The following is a 20,654-nucleotide window of genomic DNA, read 5'->3' on the forward strand; positions in this document are numbered from 1 at the left end:
GCTCTTCAGAAAGACTGAAAATGTGACTGGCATACCGCGTCAGTGAGGATGTGCCGGTGGGAATGAAAGCTGGCATAGCCTCTTGGAATGGATGTTTTGGTTCAGATTAGGTTCAACTGTAAGAGAAACATCAAAAGTGGTTTGAACAAGATAGCCACTCATTTCTCTCATACGTTCCAAAAGTCATCTGAAGGTAGGACGTCCGAGGTCATTACAGATGCACTACAGTGTCCATGACACCGGCTCTCTCTATCCTGTCGCACTGCAATGAGAAACTTCCATTCCCCAGATTACCCTATGGTTCAAGATGGCTGCTATCACTCCAGCCATTATAAGCACATTCCAGTCAGCAGGAAAGAAGGGCCACCTCTTATCTCTAAGGAAGTTGCATGCATACTTATATCCATTGGCCAGAACCCACCTGCATGGAAGGCTAGAAAATGCAGTCTTTATTCTAGACAGCTGTGTATCCAGCGAAAAATCAGGGATTTTCTTCCAATGGAGAAAAACAACATATATTGGAGGACAACTATTGATCTCTGCAGAAGACTAATAAGAGTAATTAAAACTAATTAAGACTGTGTGCTCCAGCAATTCTACTTGCATGAGTTACCAAAAGCAAATTTATAAGGATTGTTGATGTTGCCTTGTTTGTTGTTGCAAAATCTTTCAGAAACAAAAGGGAAGTGGTTTATAAATTGCCATATATCCATATATATGTAGCTGCAGGGGTGAAGCAGTCCTCCACTTGACATGGAATGATCTCCAAGATCCATTGGCGCGAGCTACAGGACATTAGCATTACAGAAAGAGGGATGATATACACATCAGTTGGTGTGAACACAGGATGGCTCTGGAAGGTTATGGAGACCCTGGGTGCTTCAGGAGGGGGACGGAGGAATTCAGTGCCACACAGGGAGATTTATCGTTCACCAAATACCCTCCTGTACTGCATGAACCTTTTTTTTTCTTGCCATGTACATATATGACCTATTTTTAAAAAACAAACTTAAAAATTATAAAAATGGTCTCTTTTCTTCTGTTGATGCCTCTCTGCTCATTCACTGTAGCCAGCAAACTTCGGCTGACACTGTGCCATCTTGGACTGCATGTGGATCTGATGGTCAAATCCCTGCTGGCCCCAACCCTTACCCTGCTCACTCAGAATGCCGTGAGCTTGCCTTCCCTGATTACCAGGCTTTTACATGAGCTGAGAGGCCCTGATAAAGTATGCCATTCAGGGGCACCCTGCAGTGCCCCCTGCAGCCCAGGAGTCCAGCTCACTGGCCGTACTGTTGGCCCTGCCCGCTATCAATCAACCCTCCAGGCCCTCCCAGGGAGCCTGACACATTGGCCCCACAGACATGAGCTGTGTTGGAGCTTGTGCCCTCCGCACCCCATTCCCCCCTAAAAAAAAAGGCTGATCGCGGAGGCGGGCAACAGCCTGATCCTCAGGGTACCCACAGCCAGGGCTGAGACCTCCCCAGGCTCTGAAGCATGCAGTTGGCTGTGTCCTGGATGGGCTCCTCCTCTCCAACACTGGGGATTACATAACTGGCAGCAACTCCCTTTCACTCTGGCTGCCAAAAAGCTCAAAGCCGAACTCAGGTACAAGGGCAGTGGCAGGGACAAGTGGGCCCCTCTCCCCTACTCATGCCTTATGATCCCAGTGCTTTGCTCTGATTTACTCCCATTTTCAGCCAACCACACCCATCCTTATGACAAACATCAGTCCCCGAGTCCTGTCTGCTGAGGGCCTACTATGTGCCAAGCACTATTCTTGAGGCTAAAAATAAGAGCTATCCTTATCGTTCATTACTGTACGCCAGCCACTCGCGCTTAGTGTTTTCCAATCCTTACAAAAGGCCCTGCAGGACGGGTCTTCTCCGCATTTTACAGATGGCAATAGTAAGTCCATTCTGAGTTTTACTGGAGCTGAGCAGAGAGAACCGGCTGCCCAAGACAATAGTGTGTGTCTGACAAAGGGAGAGGGGCTGGCTCACAAAACATAGTTCTCCTCTCTCTCAATGTCTGTCCCCCCTACTCAGATGGGCCCAGGGGCAGGGGCAGCGGCAGCTGGGATCCTGTTTCTCTTCACCTCCCCAGCAGCCAGCCCAGGGCTTGGGCACTGGGGACTGTTCCTTGGTTGAGCAAACAGAGGCCCCCTGAGCCTCCCAGCCCCTCACCCAGCCCTCACGCTCCTGAAAGGAACCAGCCCCGGTATTCCTGCAAAACCTCCACATTAGCACCTTCTGCTCCTTTTCCTTTTTATTAAAAAATAGATCAAGAAAATATACACACTTCAGTCCATCCACCATGGTGGATGCTTTGAGGAGGCCAAAGCACCATGGGGATGGGATGGAGGCATTGGGAGAGCCAGCCCTGCCCCCGTGCCAAGGGTGCAGAGAAGGAGGGTGCCCTCAGCCAACCTTGCCAAGCATGGCCCTGGAAGGAAAGCCTGGGCCATGTCACTGAGCAGTATGAGAGCAGGTGGGAAGGGGAGGAGGGTCCCCAGTGAGAGCAGAGATGGCAAAAGGGATTGGGAGCCCCAGGGAGGCGGGGCCTCCAGACTCATGGTGGGAACAGGGCCACACAGGGCTACCGCCCACAGAAGGTCCCTTGACCTGGTCCTCCTCCCCCGGGGACTCTGGGCCCGCCAGCCTCCTCTCTGGCCTGTCCTCCACAGGCCCTGGCAGCCGCTCTCAGGCATTGATGGCCTTCCAGCGCTCGCTGTCTGTGCTGTTGATGCTGCCAGTGTGGCAGGGCATGGAAGCGATGTCATCCAGGTAGGCCACCCCGCCGGCAGAGTCGAACTGCGTGCTCGAGTAGCTGGCAGCTGAGGCCCCAGCAGCCCCTGCAGCCTCCAGGCCCTCCCGCCGGGCCACAGCATAGGGCTGGGGTAGGTGTACATCTGGCTCCTCTGTCTCGTCCACTTGGCATTTGTAGGAGAAGAGGATCTTGGGCTCCGAGCTGATAAAAGGAAAAGAGGGGCATGGAAGCCTCACTGAGTGATTCAGGAAGAGCCTTCCCCTCCAGGCTGATGGGGCCACCAGATAAGGAAGGAATCGACCAACAGTTGCCTGACACCCACCCCGAGTGGGCCTGTGAGCTGGACCCCAGAGCCCATCTAGACTTGTTTTGGAACTCAGCCCTCCTCCCCCTGGCTGTGTGAGCTCAGGCGGGGGGCATCTGTGCCTGCTTCCTCATGGTGAAATGGGTGCGTGGACACCGTGTGGAGGAAGAACGGACATAAATCATGAGCCTTCAACAGTGCCTGCCCAAGCACTCAGGAGACATTGGCTGTGGCCTCTGCCCCCACTCCTGTGACCCCTGCTGCTCATGTTACCACCCACTCCACTCTGACCTCATCCCTCGGCCCTCAGGGCAACTCTCCAAGGGGGACACACTACACCCAATTTACAAAAAGGAGCCTGAGGCTCAGGGGAGAAATTGTGTGCAAAGATCCAAGCTGGGGCCATGGACCAGTCTGGCCCTCTCCCAGCTTCACCCAGGTGGGAGGCTGATCCCCTCCTCACAAGACCTGGCAGGTGAGAAAGGGGGGACAAAACACCCACATTCCGACCACATTAAGGTCTGGAGTGGGACCCCCAATCCCATGTCTTCAGCATCCCATCTCACAGACGCTTCTGCAGATGCACATGTGCACAGCAGTGTACTCACCCCCAGAGAATCCAACTGACTTCCCACCCCAAACCTGCTCCCCACTTAAGTCTTCCCCCAGCAGGGTACAAGCTTCGTGAGGACAGGGATTTGCATCCGCTGTGGGCCTCGCATCTTCTGGCTCTAGCAGTGTCTGGCACACAGTAGGTGCTCAATGAATGCTTGCGAATGAATGAGTTAATATATTATTAAATAAAAACCAGCAATGTAGAACACCATGCATAGTCACTCTCTCTCTCGTGGGGAGAGTATGTCTGTGTGTACTGTACATACAACGTGCATATATATGTATGTATATGTGGATATGTGCATATATCTACATGTATGTATATGTTGAGCACGTGTTCATGTGTGTATGCATGCATGTGGGTGTGCACGTGCATGTTTGTGTGCATGTGCCCGTGTGTATCCGTATGTGCGTGTTTGTGTGTGCATGTGCATGTGTGCACGCTTGTGCACCTGTGTGTGCATGTGCACATGTGTCCATGCACATGTGGGTGGGTGTGCGTATATCTGCGTGCATGTGCATGTGTATCTGTATGCGTGTGCCCAAGTGCATGTATGTATGTGCGTGCGCATGCGCACTGTATGCATACACAGCCTCTCAGCTTCAATCCTCACACCCATGCTGGAAGAAGGCGCAGTTCCGCCGGCAGCCACGCGGGGGCGCCGGCGGCCACAGACTCACCCGAAGAAGCCCCGGAGGAAAGCCACGTAGATGAGCGGAGCGAAGAAGCTGAAGTACAGGAAGGTTGTGGCATCTACACAGCTGCGGAGAAGGCGGGTCAGCGCGGGGCCTCCCAGCCCCATGCTGACTCCACACCTCCCCATGCCCCCAGCGGGTGGACACCCTGCCGCCCACTTCCCATGCCCCCACGAGGTAGACACCCTGCGGCCCCCACGCACCAGAGCCCCTCGATGATGTCGAAGCACAGCAGCACACTCCCCAGCCCCTGCAGTAGGTTGAGCAGTGCCAGGATGCCCGCATACACGTAGAAGCTCCTCCGAGCTGGGGCCGGACAGGGTGGGTCGTGAGGTCCCACCCTGGACAGGCCAGGCTCTGCCTCCAGCACCTACTACCCTCAAGCCTGGTGTGTCCCCCAGGGCCCCTCTAGGCCTCCCTCTCACCCAGGGCTCTCCAGCTCCCAGCCTGGAGCTCTACAGCTCCAGCTCCCAGCTCCCAGCTCTACAGTGGCCCGGTAGACTCCCTCCCATCCCCGCCTGTCCCAGAGCCGCTGGCCAGCTGCTCACAAGGCAGGGAGATGCGCTCCTTCAGCGGGGTCTTGGGAAGGACGACCACCAGAGAGTAGACCTACAGAGACAGGCAGGGCTGAGAAGGTGCTGGGGACGCCACCCCAGACCCACAGCCAGAAACCCAGGAATCCAATCCCTACCTGGCCCTAAGGCCCCAGCCACCCCAGCTGCCCCAGCCTGAACCTCACCAGGAAGAAGAAGCAGGAGCTGACCAGCCAGAACTGGCGGCCCCCATGGCCATAGATATTAAAGTCCTCAGCTGAGAGATGGGCATCAGGGTACAGGATCTCCAGGGTCCCCTGCAGGGGCAAGCAGGAAGGGAGGAAGGGAGAGGATCTCAAGGCTTCTCTCTCCCAGGGGCTTTCCCTGATGCAAAGCCCCCTAAGCTCTCCACCACACCAAGTTCAGCCTCTTGGCCTGACCCTCAACTCACCTGCCCCAGCCTGCTCCCTGGCCATGTCCTGCCCAACTGATTGCAGCATCCAGAGCCGGCCCAGTCTTGGGCTGAGTCACATGGGGAAGGGGGCAGAGATGGACAAGGTGCAGTCCCTGCCCCCAATCTAAGAAAGGGGACTCTAGATGCATGCTTCTCAGGGGGGTCTGCGGACCTGCACCATCCCGACCTGAACTCCTTATTAAAACGGCAAGTTCTGAGCCTCCCATCCTGGCGCCCTGGCCCACTGGATCCGAATCTCCAGGGGACCCCAGAACGTGCCTTGGTAACAAGCACCCCATGTGATTTCTCAGGTGCAAAGTTTTGAGAACTCTGAAGGTGATAAAGACTGGAAACCTGACCCAGACCCAGAAGCAGTGGGTGCCTGGTGCCCTGACTCCTGGCATCCCCTGCGCACACTCACCCTCTTACCTGGGTGACAGAGTAGGCCAGGGACAGCACTGTGGTGATGGCCAGCACCCGCTTGATGCTGGACTTACTCTCCAGGTGGCCTGGAAGAAACATGCTGGTCAGCAGGCAGGAGCCAGCCCAGGTGACCAGGCCAGAGTCAGCCCACAGCCAGGGACGGGCAGGGGAGAGCGTCGCCAGGGCCCAAGAGCCCAGCGGTACACACACCAAAGGCCAGGCCCAGGATGATCACACTCAGCTCGATGGCCAGCAGGAAGAAGCGGGTGATCTCCCACAGGATCTGCACGCAGAGTGGGCACAGCGTCAGCCTGGACCAGCATCCCCAGCCCACCCCAGGCCAGGCCTCCCTGGCCTCCCTCAGAGGGCCCAGCCGCACCTTATCAGCAACAGTTGCAGCGTTCGAGGTGCTCACCGTCATGGATACCACGGCCCGGGCAATGCCCACCAGCGCCACCACAAACACCTGGTGGGCAAGGGAGTGGCGTGGCAGTCAGGGAACAAGAGCCTCTGCGTCGGCAGGGGCAGCAAGCCCACCCCCATATCTACAGGAGCCTTTGATTCCTGAGGTCGGAAAGGAGGAAGGGGCAAAGTCAGGGTGGGACACAGGGAGGTGGGGATCAGGCTCCAGGAAGCAAGGCTCACAGAGTTGCAGACCCTCAACTGCAGGTGACTTCCAGCCTGGCCCTCCCCTCTCGGGACCCCGGCTTCCTGGCTAGCACCAACAGCCTTGGGCTGGTGAGCAGGAGTGCGCGTGGTGGAGCCAGATGGGCCAGGTTCACATCACAAGCAGCACGCTGCTGCTTCCTGGCTCTGTACCTTAGCTTTCTCATCTATAAAATGGGGGCAGAAACAAAACCTACTGTGTTTGATTGTTGGGTCAAATGGGTTAACAGATGCAGCAGAAGCCTGCCTGGCACCCAGGAAGGGCCAAGTATACATTTGCTGTTATTATCATATTCATGGTTTTAATTCTGAGGCATGCGGGACCAGGCGAAAGGTCACCGAGAAGAGGTGCAGAGACCTCTAGGGAAGCCACCAGCCCAGCAGGTTTCACAAAGTACCTGCTCAGCATCTGTGGCACTTATCGGCCTGGTATATCCATCCCCTTCCTCTCCCTTCTCACCCCCACTTCAGTGGTTCCAGATAAGGCTGAGTCCACCACTCCTGGCTTCAGGGATGGGCCTGGGACGCAGCACTGGCCAGTGGTGTGTGCCATTCCCCTGGCCTCAGGGCTAGTTCAGGAAAAGGTATAGGCCCCAAGGGAGCCTCATGAGAGAGACCCAGGATGTCAGGTGCGGCTGCTGGGAAAGGCAGACGGACGGCATGCAAGCCTGGCACCATGGACACCACCCTGCTGCCACAAGGGCAGATGGCGAGAGAGCAGGGCCATCGGGGAGATCCCAGGCTGAGTGGGAGATGGAGATGGTGCCCCAGCAGCACTGCTGTGCCCCCAAATCCTGCTGTGCCTGAGGCCCAGGAACTGCCCAGTTTCTCAGTCAGAAACTGGCTTCTGTGAGTCTCAGTTGGGTTTTCTGACACATGCCCAGATCCATATATACTCTGTCTTTTGTGCCATGAGAAATTGTGTCAGCAGGGCAGGCAGCAAAAGCAACAAACTGCCACACGCCTACTGTATGTCAGGCTCCCACTGGGCTGCAGCTATGCAGACGACTTCATAGGTGCTCACATGAACACCATAGCTAAAGCAGATCAACATCTGTTACGCAGAAGGGCACTGGGGCACAGAGAGACCAAGACACTGGCCCCAGGTCACACAGCAGCATGGCTGGGGTTCAGAGCTGGACTTCCTGAGTCCACTCTTAACACTGCCTCCTGAACTCTTTAGGACAAAGTCCCCAAAAGTTGATGGGCTGGGCCCTATTATATGTTCCTGGACATTTAGCCCTGGCTCTTTCTCCCTGCCTGCACTCCCCCTTACCCCACAAAAGGACATCTGCCTAGCATACAGTAGGTGTTTAATATCTGTTGAATAAATACACAAATGAATAAATGGTGAGAGAAGCAGTAGGAGAGAAGCAAAGAAAGCAGGCCTCAGTTCCCAGTCCTGTCTACCACCATCTTGTAGGTGTGAGGGACATCAGGCCACTACAACCTCCAGGCTTCCCCAGCCCCTTGTCTGTCTCTCTGCCTGCCCACAGCCCACTCCTCTGACTGGGAAGTTCTGGGCTAGACCACAAGGAGGGGACCAGGGAGCCACTCAGCTCTCATGTGGTGGTATCTAAGGGCCACAGAGAAGGGAGGACTCCAGTCAGGCAGGCCCTGCAGGCAGGGGAAGGGCGCCCTGAAGGAAGGGAGCTGGACAGCCCACACCCGAAGCCCATACCTGGACAGCCCGCACCTGAAGCCCACACCAGGACAGCCCGCACCCGAAGCCCACACCTGGACAGCCCACACCTGAAGCCCACACCTGGCACCTATACTGGGACAGCCCACACCTGGAGCCTATACCAGGAGAGCCCACATTTGGAGCTGCCTTCTCAACCACAGCCCTGACACCTCTCCCCAGGCAACATGTGCCAGGACCACCAAGTGGTGACAATGCAGGCTCTCCCAGCAAGTAAGATGTCTTCTCCAAAGAGGTTTCACAGAATGGACAGATGGGGGACGAATGGATGGAGGATGCAGTGGGCATTTTCCCCACCCAGCATCCATTCCCCTCCCCTCTAGTACCAGCTCCCCAATTCTGTTGTGGGCTCCCTCAGTCCATATGGTCCAGCTGAGCTGATGCTGCCCTCCCAGCTTCACAGTGCCCCTTTCCTTGCTAGCCACAGTGCTTGGCTCAGGGATGAGGATGGGATCCTAGGTGGGCCAGTCGGAGGAAATCCCAGGTCTACACTGGCACTATCAGCAAACACGCACTGTTTGCCTGAGTTGTAGAGGCAGGATGTTAGCTCAAAGTTCCTCCTGGCCATCTTTGACACCATATGAGGGGAACTCATCTGAGATAAGTCCCAAAGAGATCAGAGATGCAGAAACAGATCCTAACAATATCATTTAACTGCCTGGATCCAGCCATACCTGAAGGTTATTTTCATTATAGAAGCAGTTAATTCCCTTTTTGTTTAACCCAGTTGGAGTTGGCTTTTCTGTCAACTGCAGTGAACTCACCAGGATGTAGAAGGTGATAAAAATGGGGCTGGAGGTGATGCGGATCTTCGCCCGAGCAGATGGAAGCTTCCAGAGCAGGAAGATGAGGAAGAGCACATTGGGGATGAGCAGCAAGAGGTCCCAGTACCGGACCCTGGCGGATGGGCACAGGAGCTGGCTCACTGGCGAGGCCACATATGCACCCCCTCTCCAAGACACAATCTGCCCCACCCTCACCACCCCCCTACACCAGGAAAAGCCACTGACACTCAGCGAGCCTGCCCAGCGTTGTGACTGCCTCACCTGGAGGTGCCAATGTCTTCGTAGAGCAGCAGCAGGCAGCGATGAGGCACACTGATGTTTGGTGCCAGGGGTGGGGGTAGCGCTGTGCTCCCATTGGCCCAAGTCGCCTCCTCCAGGGTGTCCATCCCACCAGCAGCCAGCCCTGGGGGAGTGAGAGCCGCCCAGTAAGCTGTGTGGCCTGGGCCACTGTCCTCCTTCCCCTGGACCTGGGACTCCCAGGGGAAAATCAGAGGGGCTGCACAGAGCACCCCTGTAAACCACCCTCCCCACCCACTGCAGCTCAGTGTGGGGCTCCATACAGGTCACGACCCAATCCCCCAGGCAGGGGCCCAGTCCCCCATCTCAGGCTCTATCTCACGACCTGCAAATAGTCTAACAAAGCCACCCCCTCAGCTAAGCATCTCCGTGTGCAAGGCACAGCCACTTGGCTCCTTTCAGTCCTGAGGGCCCATGAGAGCAGCGTGGGTAAGAGCATAGGCTCCGGGTTCACAGCCCAGCCCTGCCCCTTCCTTCCTGTCCTCTCCGTGCCTGTGTCCCCCCCACCATGGAATGGGTGTAACAAGTGAGGCTGTGGTGATGCCGAGTGCCTCAAACAAGGCACACACGTGAGGAGTTCTTGGTAGCGGTCAGCCATGGTTCTGACCTGCCACACCATGCAGAACTCAGAGGCCACTGACTTGTGTGAGGCCACAGCACTGCTGAGGGCCAGAGCTGAGCACCATGCCCTCCTCTGTTGCACCCTCCGGCCCTTGTCTCCCTCTGCCACCACAAAGATGGAGGGGACACTGAGCCGTGCCTAGAAGATGCACAGGAGGTCTCCAACTGGAGATGGGCATGGGGGAAGAGGCTGTACCACAGACGGGCAAGGCAAGTGTGTCTGCAATGGCCATGCTGCAGGGTGAAGCCAGGGACAGGGTGGGCCCACAGGCCAGAGGTCCACATGACACTCTGAGCATGAGAGGTCGAGTCTAGCCTGGAAGACAGGAGAGCTGGTGGTCTGGGGTCCTGGGAACCACTCTGGGGTTGGGGGACTGAGGGTCTGGTCGGAAAACCAAGACTCCTAAGCTAGAGGACTCTCAGGAGACAGCAACAGGTACTTCCGCAGGGAGTTCAGGGTGATCCAGGTGTGGCCTGGGGCACCAGAACGTAACAGATGCCAACATTTAGAATGATTTGAACAGATTGGGCCAGATGCCCGTGACTCTGCTTCACCAGGAATGCTTGTAAAGGCTATGGATGACAGCCCCAGGCGGGGAGCAGCCCCAGAGCATGGGCATGAATGGTGGCAGGTTCCTACGGTTGACACTTGCACAGCATAAAAAGAATGACCCACTGCTACAGGCAACACGAATGACTCTCAGAAGTGATATAGCGTGAAGCAAGGCACAAGGGCCGACAGGCGTATGATCCGTGGAGAAATGCAGACAGGGCGCCTTTGGGGAGATGAAGCGCATGGTAATTGGGGGAGGCCTGCCAGCGTCTGGGTGTCAGATCCAGGTGGTGGGTACACAGATGTGTTCACTGTGTGGTAATTCATCAAGCCACACACCGATGACTCCTAAGTCATAGGTGTACTTCAGTAAATTTTAAAAAGTAAAAAAGATGTGGCCGGGCACGGTGGCTCATGCCTGTAATCCTAGCACTTTGGGAGGCCGAGGCGGGCAGATTGCCTGAGCTCAGGAGTTCGGGACCAGCCTGGGCAACATGGTGAAACCCCATCTCTACTAAAATACAAAAAAAAAAAAAAAATTAGCTGGGCATGGCGGCATGTGCCTATAGTCCCAGCTACTCAGGAGGCTGAGGCAGAAGAATTGCTTGAACCCAGGTGGCGAAGCTTGCAGTGAGCCGAGATGGTGCCACTGTGCTCCAGCCTAGGCGACAGAGCGAGACTCCATCTCAAAAAAAAAAAAAAAAAAAAAAAGATGTGTCCCGACAACACATCAAGGGCCCAGGCCTCCCCTTCAGCAAGGAGGCGCCCAGTGAGCTGCATGCCTGTCAGCAAGGTCTGCAGAAACGCCAACAGGAGCCCTGCTTGTGTTGTCGCCAAAGCTATCCCTGAACAATAGCAGCCCAAGACAGGGCTGGGGGGACTTAGGAATACTTCCATTGCTGGTCCAAGCCCTTAAACACCAGAACACCTCTGGATGAAAGGGAGGGAAGACTGAAGGGGGCGGGCCATGGGCTGGGGCTCAGGTTGCTCCAGTGGGCCACTCACTGGCTCTGGGATCAAGTCCCCATCTAAACAGTAAGGACAGCAGGGTGTAGTGACTCACACCTGCAATCCCAACACTTTGGGAGGCTGAGGAGGGAGGACTGCTTGAGCTCAGGAGTTCCAGACCACCCTGGGCAACATAGCAAGACCTCATCTCTACAAAAAATACAAAAATTGGCCGGGTGCGGAGGCTCACGCCAGTAATCCCAGCACTTTGGGAGGCCAAGGCAGGTGAATCACTTGCGGTCAGGAGTTCAAGACAAGCCTGGCCAACATGCCAAAACCCCATCTCTACTAAAAAATACAAAAATTAGCCAGGCATGGTGGCGTCCAGCTGTAATGCCAGCTACTTGGAAGGCTGAGGCAGGAGAATGGCTTGAACCCGGGAGGTGGAGGTTGCAGTGAGCTGAGATCGTGCCACTGCACTCCAGCCTGGGCGACAGGGCAAGACTCTGTCTCAAAAAAAAAAAAAAAAAAAAAAAGGCTGGGCACGGTGGCTCACACCTGTAATCCCAGCACTTTGGGAGGCTGAGGTAGGTGGATCACCTGAGGTTGGGAGTTTGAGGCCAGACTGACCAACATGGAGAAACCCCGCCTCTACTAAAAAAAAAAAAAAATACAAAATTAGGGCCAGGCACGGTGGCTCACGCCTGTAATCACAGCACTTTGGGAGGCCAAGGTGGGTGGATCACCTGAGGTCAGGAGTTCGAGACCACCCTGACCAACATGGAAAAACCCTGTCTCTACTAAAAATACAAAAAAATTAGCCGGGAGTGGTGGCACATGCCTGTAATCCCAGCTACTTGGGAGGCTGGGGCAGGAGAATCCCTTGAACCCGGGAGGCATAGGTTACGTTTAGCTGAGATCACACCATTGCTCTCCAGCTTGGGCAACAGAGCAAGACTCCGCCTCAAAAAAAAAAAAAAAAAAAATTAGCCAGGCATGGTGGTGCATGCCTGTAATCCCAGCTACTCAGGAGGCTGAGGCAGGAGAATCACTTGAACCCAGGAGGCAGAGGTTGCAGTGAGCCGAGATCACACCATTGCTCTCCAGCCTGGGCAACAAGAGTGAAACTCCATCTCAGAAAAAAAAAAAAAAAGAAACAAACAAATACAAAACTTAGCCAGGTATAGTAGTGCATACCTGTAGTCCCAGTTAATAGGAAGGCTGAGGTGGGAGGATGGCTTGAGCCCAGGAGTTCGAGGCTGCAGTGAGCTATGATCGTGCCACTGCACTCCAGCCTGGGTGACCGAGTGGGACCTTGCCTCAAAAAAGAATAAATTAATTAATTAAAAATAATAAAATGAGGCCATAGCTGCAATCTTCAAGTGATGGGGAATATTAAAGAGAACAAATGCCTGACACATAGTAGATCCTAAGAAAGAAGATGGCTCCTTCCCTACTGTTGGGAGGGGGGCAAAGAAGCCCACCCTTCATTCACACATGCTTTTTTTTTTTTTGAGACGTTGTCTTGCTCTGTCACCAGGCTAGAGTGCAGTGGCGTGATCTCGGCTCATTTCAACCTCTGCCTCCCAGGTTCAAGCGATTCCCCTGCCTCAGCCTCCCGAGTAGCTGGGGCTACAGGCACGTGCCACCATACCCGGCTAATTTTTTGTATTTTAGTAGAGACGGGGTTTCATCACGTTGGCCAGGATGGTCTCGATCTCCTGACCTTGTGATCCGCCCACCTCGGCCTCCCAAAGTGCTGGGATTACAGGTGTGAGCCACCATGCCCAGCCCACACATGCTTTCATTTGCTCAGCAGACCTTAACTAGCACCTACTGGGTGCCAGGCACAAGTCTAGGTGGTTGGACGTGGCACGGAACAGAGCAGACAAGGCCCTGCCCTCACAGTGAGGTGAAGCCAACAACAAGGATGAAAACCCTATTTAAAAAGCAAACTTGGAAAAAAAAAAAAAAAAAGCAAACTTGACAGGGCACAGTGGCTTATGCCTGTAATCCCAAAACTTTGGGAGGCCGAGGTGGGAGGATCACTTGAGCCCAGGAGTTTGAGACCAGCCTGAGCAACACAGCAAGAGGCTATTTCTACAAAAAGTTTAAAAAACTAGCCAGGTATGGTGGTGCATACCTGTAGTCTTAGCTACTCGGTGGGGCCGAGGTGGAAGGATCGCTTGAGCCCAGGAGATCCAGGCAGCAGGCAGCAGCAAGCTATGATCACACCACTGCACTCCAGGCTGGGCCACAGAGTGAGACCCTGTCTAAAAAAAAAAAAAAAAAAAAAAAGCAAACTTCTAGAGATAAATGCTAAGTGAAGAAAACAGAGAGGTGGAGCAGAATGACAAGAAACACAGTAGACTGCTGGGTTCCCCCAACATCTACCCTTCCCTTTAGTGATGGAACCAATGGAGTTTAGCTTACACATCGCTTCCCAGCACAATGGGGACCTTTCCCAGCTTCCCTGCAACTGGGTGTGGCCATGTGGCTGAGTTTTATCCAACTGGACATGAGCTGAGACAGGCTGACAGTCCTTCAGCCTGTTATTTGATCTAATCCCATAGTGTGAAGACGTAAACTCTACAACAGAGGCCCAACAAAGATAAAAACCCTGACTTGTCTTTAAAAAGAACTGTTTTTTTGTGATAAACATATGACATGAGCAGAGTGAGGTCTGCTAATTTCAGGTCATGCCCTCCTCCCTTCCCGGTGGCTGGAATATAGATACGACAGCGGGAGCAAGAGCAGCCTCCTCAGACCACGAGGCAGAAACCCTGTACGAGGGTAACAGAGCAATGACAAAGAAGGTGTCTGAGTCCCCAGCACAATGAGGCCTCCGTGCATGTACTGGACAGCTTGCACAGAGGCTGCCATGCATAGATAAAAATAATCTATTTTATTATCCTAGCCTTTGTTTCAACAGCTAGCCCAAATCCCAATGAATATAAAGGTACTGCTTGGACTGGGTGGTCAAACAAGGTGACATTTTGAGCTGAGATCTCAATAAATAAGCAGGAGCCAGCCTTGGAAAGATCAAGATAAAGAACATTCCAGGGAGAATCACCTAAGATCCAGATGCACAGGTCCAGAGGTAGAAACAGGTTTGGCCTGTCCCAAGGGCAAAAAACAGGCCAGGGTAGCTGATACCAGAAAGGTTGGCAGGGCCAGGTCCCACATGCAACTCGACTTCACTCTAAGTGCAACCAGAAAGGTGTTACAAGGAGTGAGAGGTCTGGTTTCCATGGCGACAGGATGCCAGTGAAAAGGGACTGAAGTGGAGGAGGAGCAGAGACCGGGAGGCCATGAGGAGCTCCTGCAACAGTCCATGCATGAGAGGACAGAGGCTTGCACTAGTGGCAGCAGTGCAGGTGGAACAGAGGGACTTGGGAGACCTTTGGGAGGCTTGGCCAACAAGACCCACTGACAGATCAAACACAGAGAATGAAAGAAGAGGCCAAAGACAGCTGATGGTGCAGTTTCTGGCCTGAGTCACTGGATGTTTTGCAACTGAGGCCAACACTGACCACCAGACATTGTCCCCTTCTTCCTCACTAACAAGCTACTATTTTGTTCAGGATCCCTCCATAAAACCTAGTGTTCAAGCAGGGGCCCCTCTCCAGCACCAGAAGTTGAGTCTCCATTAATTTCAGCCAGTGGTCTCTGGGGTGGAGCCGGTGTGGAGCACTGCTCTAGTTTGACATGGCAACTGCTAGGGGATGGAGGACTGTGGATTTTTTTGTGTGCAGGGTCCAGGGCTGCCAAATGTCTGCAATGCATAGGACAGTCCGCCAAATGAGTAACTAACTGTCTTCCCCTACAGCTAGCATGCCCTGCAGAGTGGCTCTGGTCGAAGTCAAGAAGGGTGGCCCTTCTGCTCCTGGACAGCAGTTGGTTGAGGCAAAGGCATGTGATGCCTCATGGGGGGATCTGTGCCTGTGTGGGGTGTCCAGAACTGTCTTCCTGCACCCCTGGAGGACTGGGCCACCACGCTGAGCATGCAGGAGCTTACAGCTGGAAGCGGGTGTGCAGCGCGCCTCCTGCATGACTTCTGGTGGCATGAGATAACAACCTGTAACTTTGAGTTGAGAGTATCAGTGACCTGATGAAGGAGGGAGATTCTACAGCCCTCTCCTCCCCACCCCATTATTTATTTATTTATATATTTTTGAGACAAAGTCTCACTCTGTCACCCAGGCTAGAGTGCAGTGGTGCAATCTCAGCTCACTGCAACCTCTGCTTCCCAAGTTCAGCCTTCTGGGTTCAAGCGGTCTTCCCATCTCAGCCTCCCAAGTAGCTAGGATCACAAGTGTGCACCACTACACCTGGCTAATTTTTGTATTTTTAGTAGAGACAGGGTTTTGCCATGTTGGCCAGGCTGGTCTAGAACTCTGGACCTCAAGTGATCCACCTGCCTGAGCCTCCCAAAGTGCTGAGATTACAGGTGTGGGCCACCATGACCAGCTATCCCCACCCCTATTATAAAGCCAAGCCAGGCAGAGCGAACGCCTGGTCCTAGCAGCCCAGCACCAACTCTGACCCAGAACGGAATGTCACACAGCCCCAAGACGGGCAGGGCCAGGGTGCAGGCCAGGCACCCAGCAGTCACCAGCAAGCTGAGAGGCCCCTTGAGGCACAGAGGCCAGTGGGGAGGAACAGGGGCAGGGAGTAGGAGAGTGGGGGAGTCAGACAGAGTCCAGGGTATGGAGGGCGGGGTGGGCTTCTGGTTTTGCCTGCCCAGCAACCAGGCTCCTGCCAGTTGGTAAGAGCACCGTTTTCCTGAGGTGGAAACTCAGCTCCCAGACTCTAGACTCTCTGGAAGTTTAGGGATGCCTGACTAACCCTTCACAACCCAGGGAATGCACCTGTGATCTAAGTCTGGCTAGTCAGGATGTTCCATCACCCTGGCCAATGAAAATCTGCCCTGAGGCTTTTGATCTAAATTATTATTAGAATAAATTATTAGAGCAAAAGTCTCAGGGCAGATTCTCATTGACAATTGAGGAAACACTCTCTGCTGAGCTCAGTAAGTCAGGGCTGTACCACCTTGACCTCACGCTCAGGTACCCGCCTCAGAGTAAAGCCGACACGGAGGAGTGGAGAGCTGAGACACGGATGGAGACAGATCTTGATGAGCTCACTGGAGCCCCTGGATTCAGCCACACCCAAAGCCAGTCCTACCCGCTTGGACTTTTCAGTTATAAAACCCAACAAATCCCCTTTTCTGCCTAGGCCAGTTTGAGTCTGACTTCTCTAATTCACCACCGAAAAACCTCCAGCTAACACAGATTTTGGAGTCAACAAGACGGGGCTGCACTGCTGGTTCTGCCACGTGCTTGCTGTGTGACCTGGGGTGAGTCACTCCCCCTCCAAGTATCATGGGGACAACATCTGCCTAATAAGGGTGCCGTAAGGATCAAACAAAACCAGGGAGGTAAACATCTACAAAAGTGACACATGTACAAAGGTGGTTGCTGCTTTTTTTTTTTTTTTTTTTGAGACAGAGTCTTGCTCTGTCGTCCAGGCTGGAGTGCAGTGGCGCGATCTCGGCTCACTGCAACCTCCACCTCCCGGGTTCAAGCAATTCTCCCACCTCAGCCTCCCAAGTTGCTGGGATTACCAGAGAAGACTGAAGGGCAAGGAGGGAAAGGAATTGGTTCCCAGGTCCATGGACCTCTTGTGAAGCCCCCATTGCTGTGGAGTCTGAGGAAAGACAGAGGAGGTGTCAGCTGCTCTCCCTGCCCCCACTCCCCTGCCAACAACGTAGCAACCTCTGTGCCTAACCTCTGAGCCCTGGCCTCCAACCCTGGGAGGGAGGTACTTATGTTATCCGCATTGTGAACGTGGAGCTCAGAGGGGCAGCCACTTGCCAGGCCAGCAATCCAGGCTGTCTGTCTCCAGAGCCCAGGCCCCCAGTCAACAACTTGCCAGGTGCCCCTCTCCAGGCCTCGGCTTCTCCACCTGTGGGTCAAGAGCACCAGGCTTGTTCTAGAGCTATCTTCTCAGACCTGATGTGGGAAATACCCTGGTGTTGTTAACATGCAGATGCTGCTCCCAAGGGCAGGGGTAGGGCTGACAGTCTGTGTTTCCCACAGGCTCCCAGGTGGTGCCCCTGCTCCTACTACTTGATCCAGCAACCACACTGGGGTTATGGGGCTGCTGGCCATACCAGGACTGCCATTACGTATCAAAGCTTAGGAAATAACTGAAGCACTGACTTTTTTTTTTTTTTTTTTTTTTGAGACAGAGTCTCACTTTGTCACCTAGGCTGGAGTGCAATGGTGCGATCTTGGGTCACTGCAACCTCCGCCTCCTGGATTCAAGCGATTCTCCCGCCTCAGCCTCCTGAGTAGCTGGGATTACAGGTGTGCACCACCACACCCGGCTAATTTTTGTATTTTTAGTAGAAATGGGGTTTCACCATGTTGGCCAAGCTGGTCTCAAACTCCTGACCTCAGATGATCCACCCACTTCAGCCTCCCAAAGTGCTATGATTACAGGCATGAGCCACTGCGCCTGGCCCGCACTGACTTTTAGTTAATAGGATGCACACTTCCTATGTGCAGACATGGTGCTCAGTGCTTTACACATGGTGACACACTTAACAATGGCATCGCCTTCTAAGGGAGAGAGGACAATTACTGTCCCCTTATACAGAGGAGAGGAGAGGAGAGGCAGAGAAGGGGTCAGTCCTCAGCCTTCTCTACTTAGTTCTCTTAGACTGATGCTCCCAAGCACTGACAAGGAAGTGGGAGGGGTTGGTCAGCTCACGATAGGGGCCTAAGGGTGGTGAGAAGGGGTGGAGCCCAGGGGTGATTCTCAGAGGAGGAATTCCTGGGGTGCAGAGCACCCTGGGCAACCCCAGGCCTCCCAGGAACAGGGAAACTGGGACAGACTGTTTCTTCCACCTGGGAGGAGTCTCCCAGCCTCACAACATTCCAGGGGCCTCTGCCTCCCTCCCTCCCACCCAGTTGAGGGACAGGATGCTGGCTAGGCTCAGGTCACGGTCACGCAATGCAGGACCCGCTGAGAACGACTGGATAAGGCCTTCTCTCTCCTCTCTGGGACTCAGCTTTCCCTGCTCTCTCATCTGTGCAACAGGATTGACCAAACCCCACCCACGGCTACCGGATGGGAAACCCTGGGGAGAGGGGCCCTCAGTGCTTCCCACACCGACGGGTTGTTGAGCTTACAAACCCTAGGGCCTAAGGGTGGTGAGAAGGGGTGGAGCCCAGGGGTGACAAGGTGGGGAAGGCTCCATAGGGTAGAGGCCAAGTTACTTTGCTCTCCCCTGTTGTCCTTCGGCCTTGGGGCTGGCAGGCGTGTGGTCCCTGTCCTAAGCCGGAGACCCCAGTAAGATGGGGAGGCCTGGGCCCAATCTGACCTGCACCTTGCCCTCCCTGCTTGCCTTCCACCTGCTGAGCTGGTCCGTTCCTCAGGGCCTTTGGGCTGGCTCTCCCTCAGTTCTCTCCTGACACCTCCTCTGAGAAGCCTTCCCTTCTCAGCTGTCTCCAGCGCCCGAGCCGCGTCTGGGTATTTACTACTCTCTATCCCGGGAGTGCTCAGGACTCGGTCCCCTAGAACACGGCCTGACACGACACGAGCCCTCAACAGGTTGTTATGACGGGAACAACTGAATCTCCAGCACCGCCAAGCCCCGCTGGGGACTGGACGACCCTGCGGCCCCTCCTCACTGCAGAGAAGAGGGCAAAGCCAGCCCCCACCTGCCTTCCCCGAGTCCAGAGGGAGCGGAGGCTTCGACATGGCCCCCTCGCGGGGCAGCAAAGCCCCGAACCGGCGGCAGGCTTGGCTCAGGAGCACCTCGGCCGCTGCGGGAAGTCACCGTGGGGCTGGAGTCCATGCCGCCACCCCGCGCCGGACCGGGTCGCCGAGGTCCGGATCTCCACCCGCACTGCCTCCAGCCCGGGCCGAGCCCGACGCCGCTACGTGCGGCTCCCTCCCGGGCCTCGCGTGCCCCCGCGCCCCGAGCGACTCCCGACTGCCCGGCACCCCTCCCGTGGGTTCCCACATCCACGGCCTTCCCTCCCAAACGCCGCCTTGGCCGTCCGAGCTGCGCCCGAGCGGAAATGGGCCGCTCGCGGAGCAAGGAGGGGGACGGCGGCTGGGCTTCCCGCCGGGGCGAGGGACGGGGCTCCCCCTCTAGCTGCGGCAGGAGACGGGGAGAAGGCCCCTCCTTACCTGACAGCCCGGGCCGCGCTCAGGCCCGGCCGCCCCGGCCGCCCATCCGCCGCCGCTGGGTGTGCGCGGACCCAGCACAGGCCGCGGGACTCCGGCCTCCAGCGCCAGACCAGGCGGCCGGGGCCGGGGAGCGTCGCGCAAGGACCGGGCGCGACCGGCTCCGTGGAATGAGGGCTAGGCAGGAAAGGCGAGGCGGGGTCAGCTCGCCGGGCCGCGGGTCTCGCGGACACCCTGCAGCCCTTCCCGACAGCGGCGACCGGGAAAGCAGGACCGTCTTTTTCGTCCAGCCCAAATTGCGAAAACGGCCACAGTCCCACAAGTCCCAGAGTCCCAGAGTCCCTGTTATCACTCAGGCCCGCCCTCTAACCTCCAGCAGCCTATAGGAATAAGTCATCACTGGAAAAAAAAAAAAAAAGTGGGAGAGACCAATCAAATTCCCAAGAGGCGGAGCAGCCCGCTGACCTCTTAAAGAGACAGCACAGAGGAGGTGCGGAGACAAGACGCTGCTTCACGGAAGAGAGAGGCCTGCGTTTCTCACTCGGAAAGAGAGCGGAATCGAAGACTGGAAAGCTGAGGACGCGCCACCTCTCGCCCTACGCGCCTTCCAGCTGGCAGTAGTTGTCAGTGGACCAGCTGGCGGCAGCCGCGCTCCACCTCCCGGCCTGGGCCGCTGCTGGACCGTCGGGGCGGAGCCTCCGGGGACCGCCCCCTCGCGTGCGGGCGCTTCGGGCGCCCTGCAGGGGTGACCTGGGGTCAGCTTGGGGGAAGGCGTGTCGGGGACCCTCCCCGGCGCCACGCGCTCCAGCCGCGCCACGCCGCAGGGCCGCCGCCTCCCAGCGCCCTGCTCCACGCGGCGCCGCCAGGCCTCGGGCACTCCTCTTAGCAACCCTGCTAGGCAGTCATTATAGTCACGTTTTACAGGGCCACCTGAGGCTTGGAGAGGTCAAATAACTTGACCAAAGCCGCGCAATGAGGAAGCGACACAGCCAGGACGCCTCTCCCCAACTCTAACTTCCACAGTTCTTCACGCCTGTTCCTCTGGAAAGCCCTCCCTGATTGCGCCTGTCTTATCCCCTGGCATCG

The 20,654-nt window shown here is 55.6% G+C and overlaps 1 protein-coding gene across 5 annotated transcripts; it reads right to left on the reverse strand.

Moving 5' to 3' along the window:
• Positions 1 to 2,250: 2,250 nt before the first annotated feature.
• TPRA1 (transmembrane protein adipocyte associated 1) lies at positions 2,251 to 20,262 on the reverse strand. Of its 5 annotated transcripts, none has more exons than XM_031009122.3 (12): positions 19,572 to 19,901; positions 13,510 to 13,639; positions 9,209 to 9,350; positions 8,927 to 9,059; positions 6,174 to 6,260; positions 6,005 to 6,077; positions 5,801 to 5,880; positions 5,124 to 5,234; positions 4,933 to 4,993; positions 4,588 to 4,690; positions 4,370 to 4,450; positions 2,251 to 2,970 (listed from the first exon to the last, which is right to left on the reverse strand). In XM_031009122.3, the coding sequence occupies exons 3-12, from the start codon at positions 9,331 to 9,333 to the stop codon at positions 2,703 to 2,705; spliced, it is 1,122 nt and encodes a 373-aa protein (XP_030864982.1). In that variant the 5' UTR covers positions 9,334 to 9,350; positions 13,510 to 13,639; positions 19,572 to 19,901; the 3' UTR covers positions 2,251 to 2,702. The 5 variants fall into 5 exon arrangements, with proteins under 5 accessions (XP_030864982.1, XP_018879133.1, XP_018879132.1 ...); XM_019023588.3 differs by lacking the exon at positions 13,510 to 13,639 and adding an exon at positions 17,157 to 17,333; XM_019023587.4 differs by lacking the exons at positions 13,510 to 13,639; positions 19,572 to 19,901 and adding an exon at positions 20,034 to 20,262.
• Positions 20,263 to 20,654: the final 392 nt, after the last annotated feature.

This window comes from Gorilla gorilla, chromosome 2 (assembly GCF_029281585.2).
Source record: "Gorilla gorilla gorilla isolate KB3781 chromosome 2, NHGRI_mGorGor1-v2.1_pri, whole genome shotgun sequence".
Classification (NCBI taxonomy): Eukaryota; Metazoa; Chordata; class Mammalia; order Primates; family Hominidae; genus Gorilla; species Gorilla gorilla.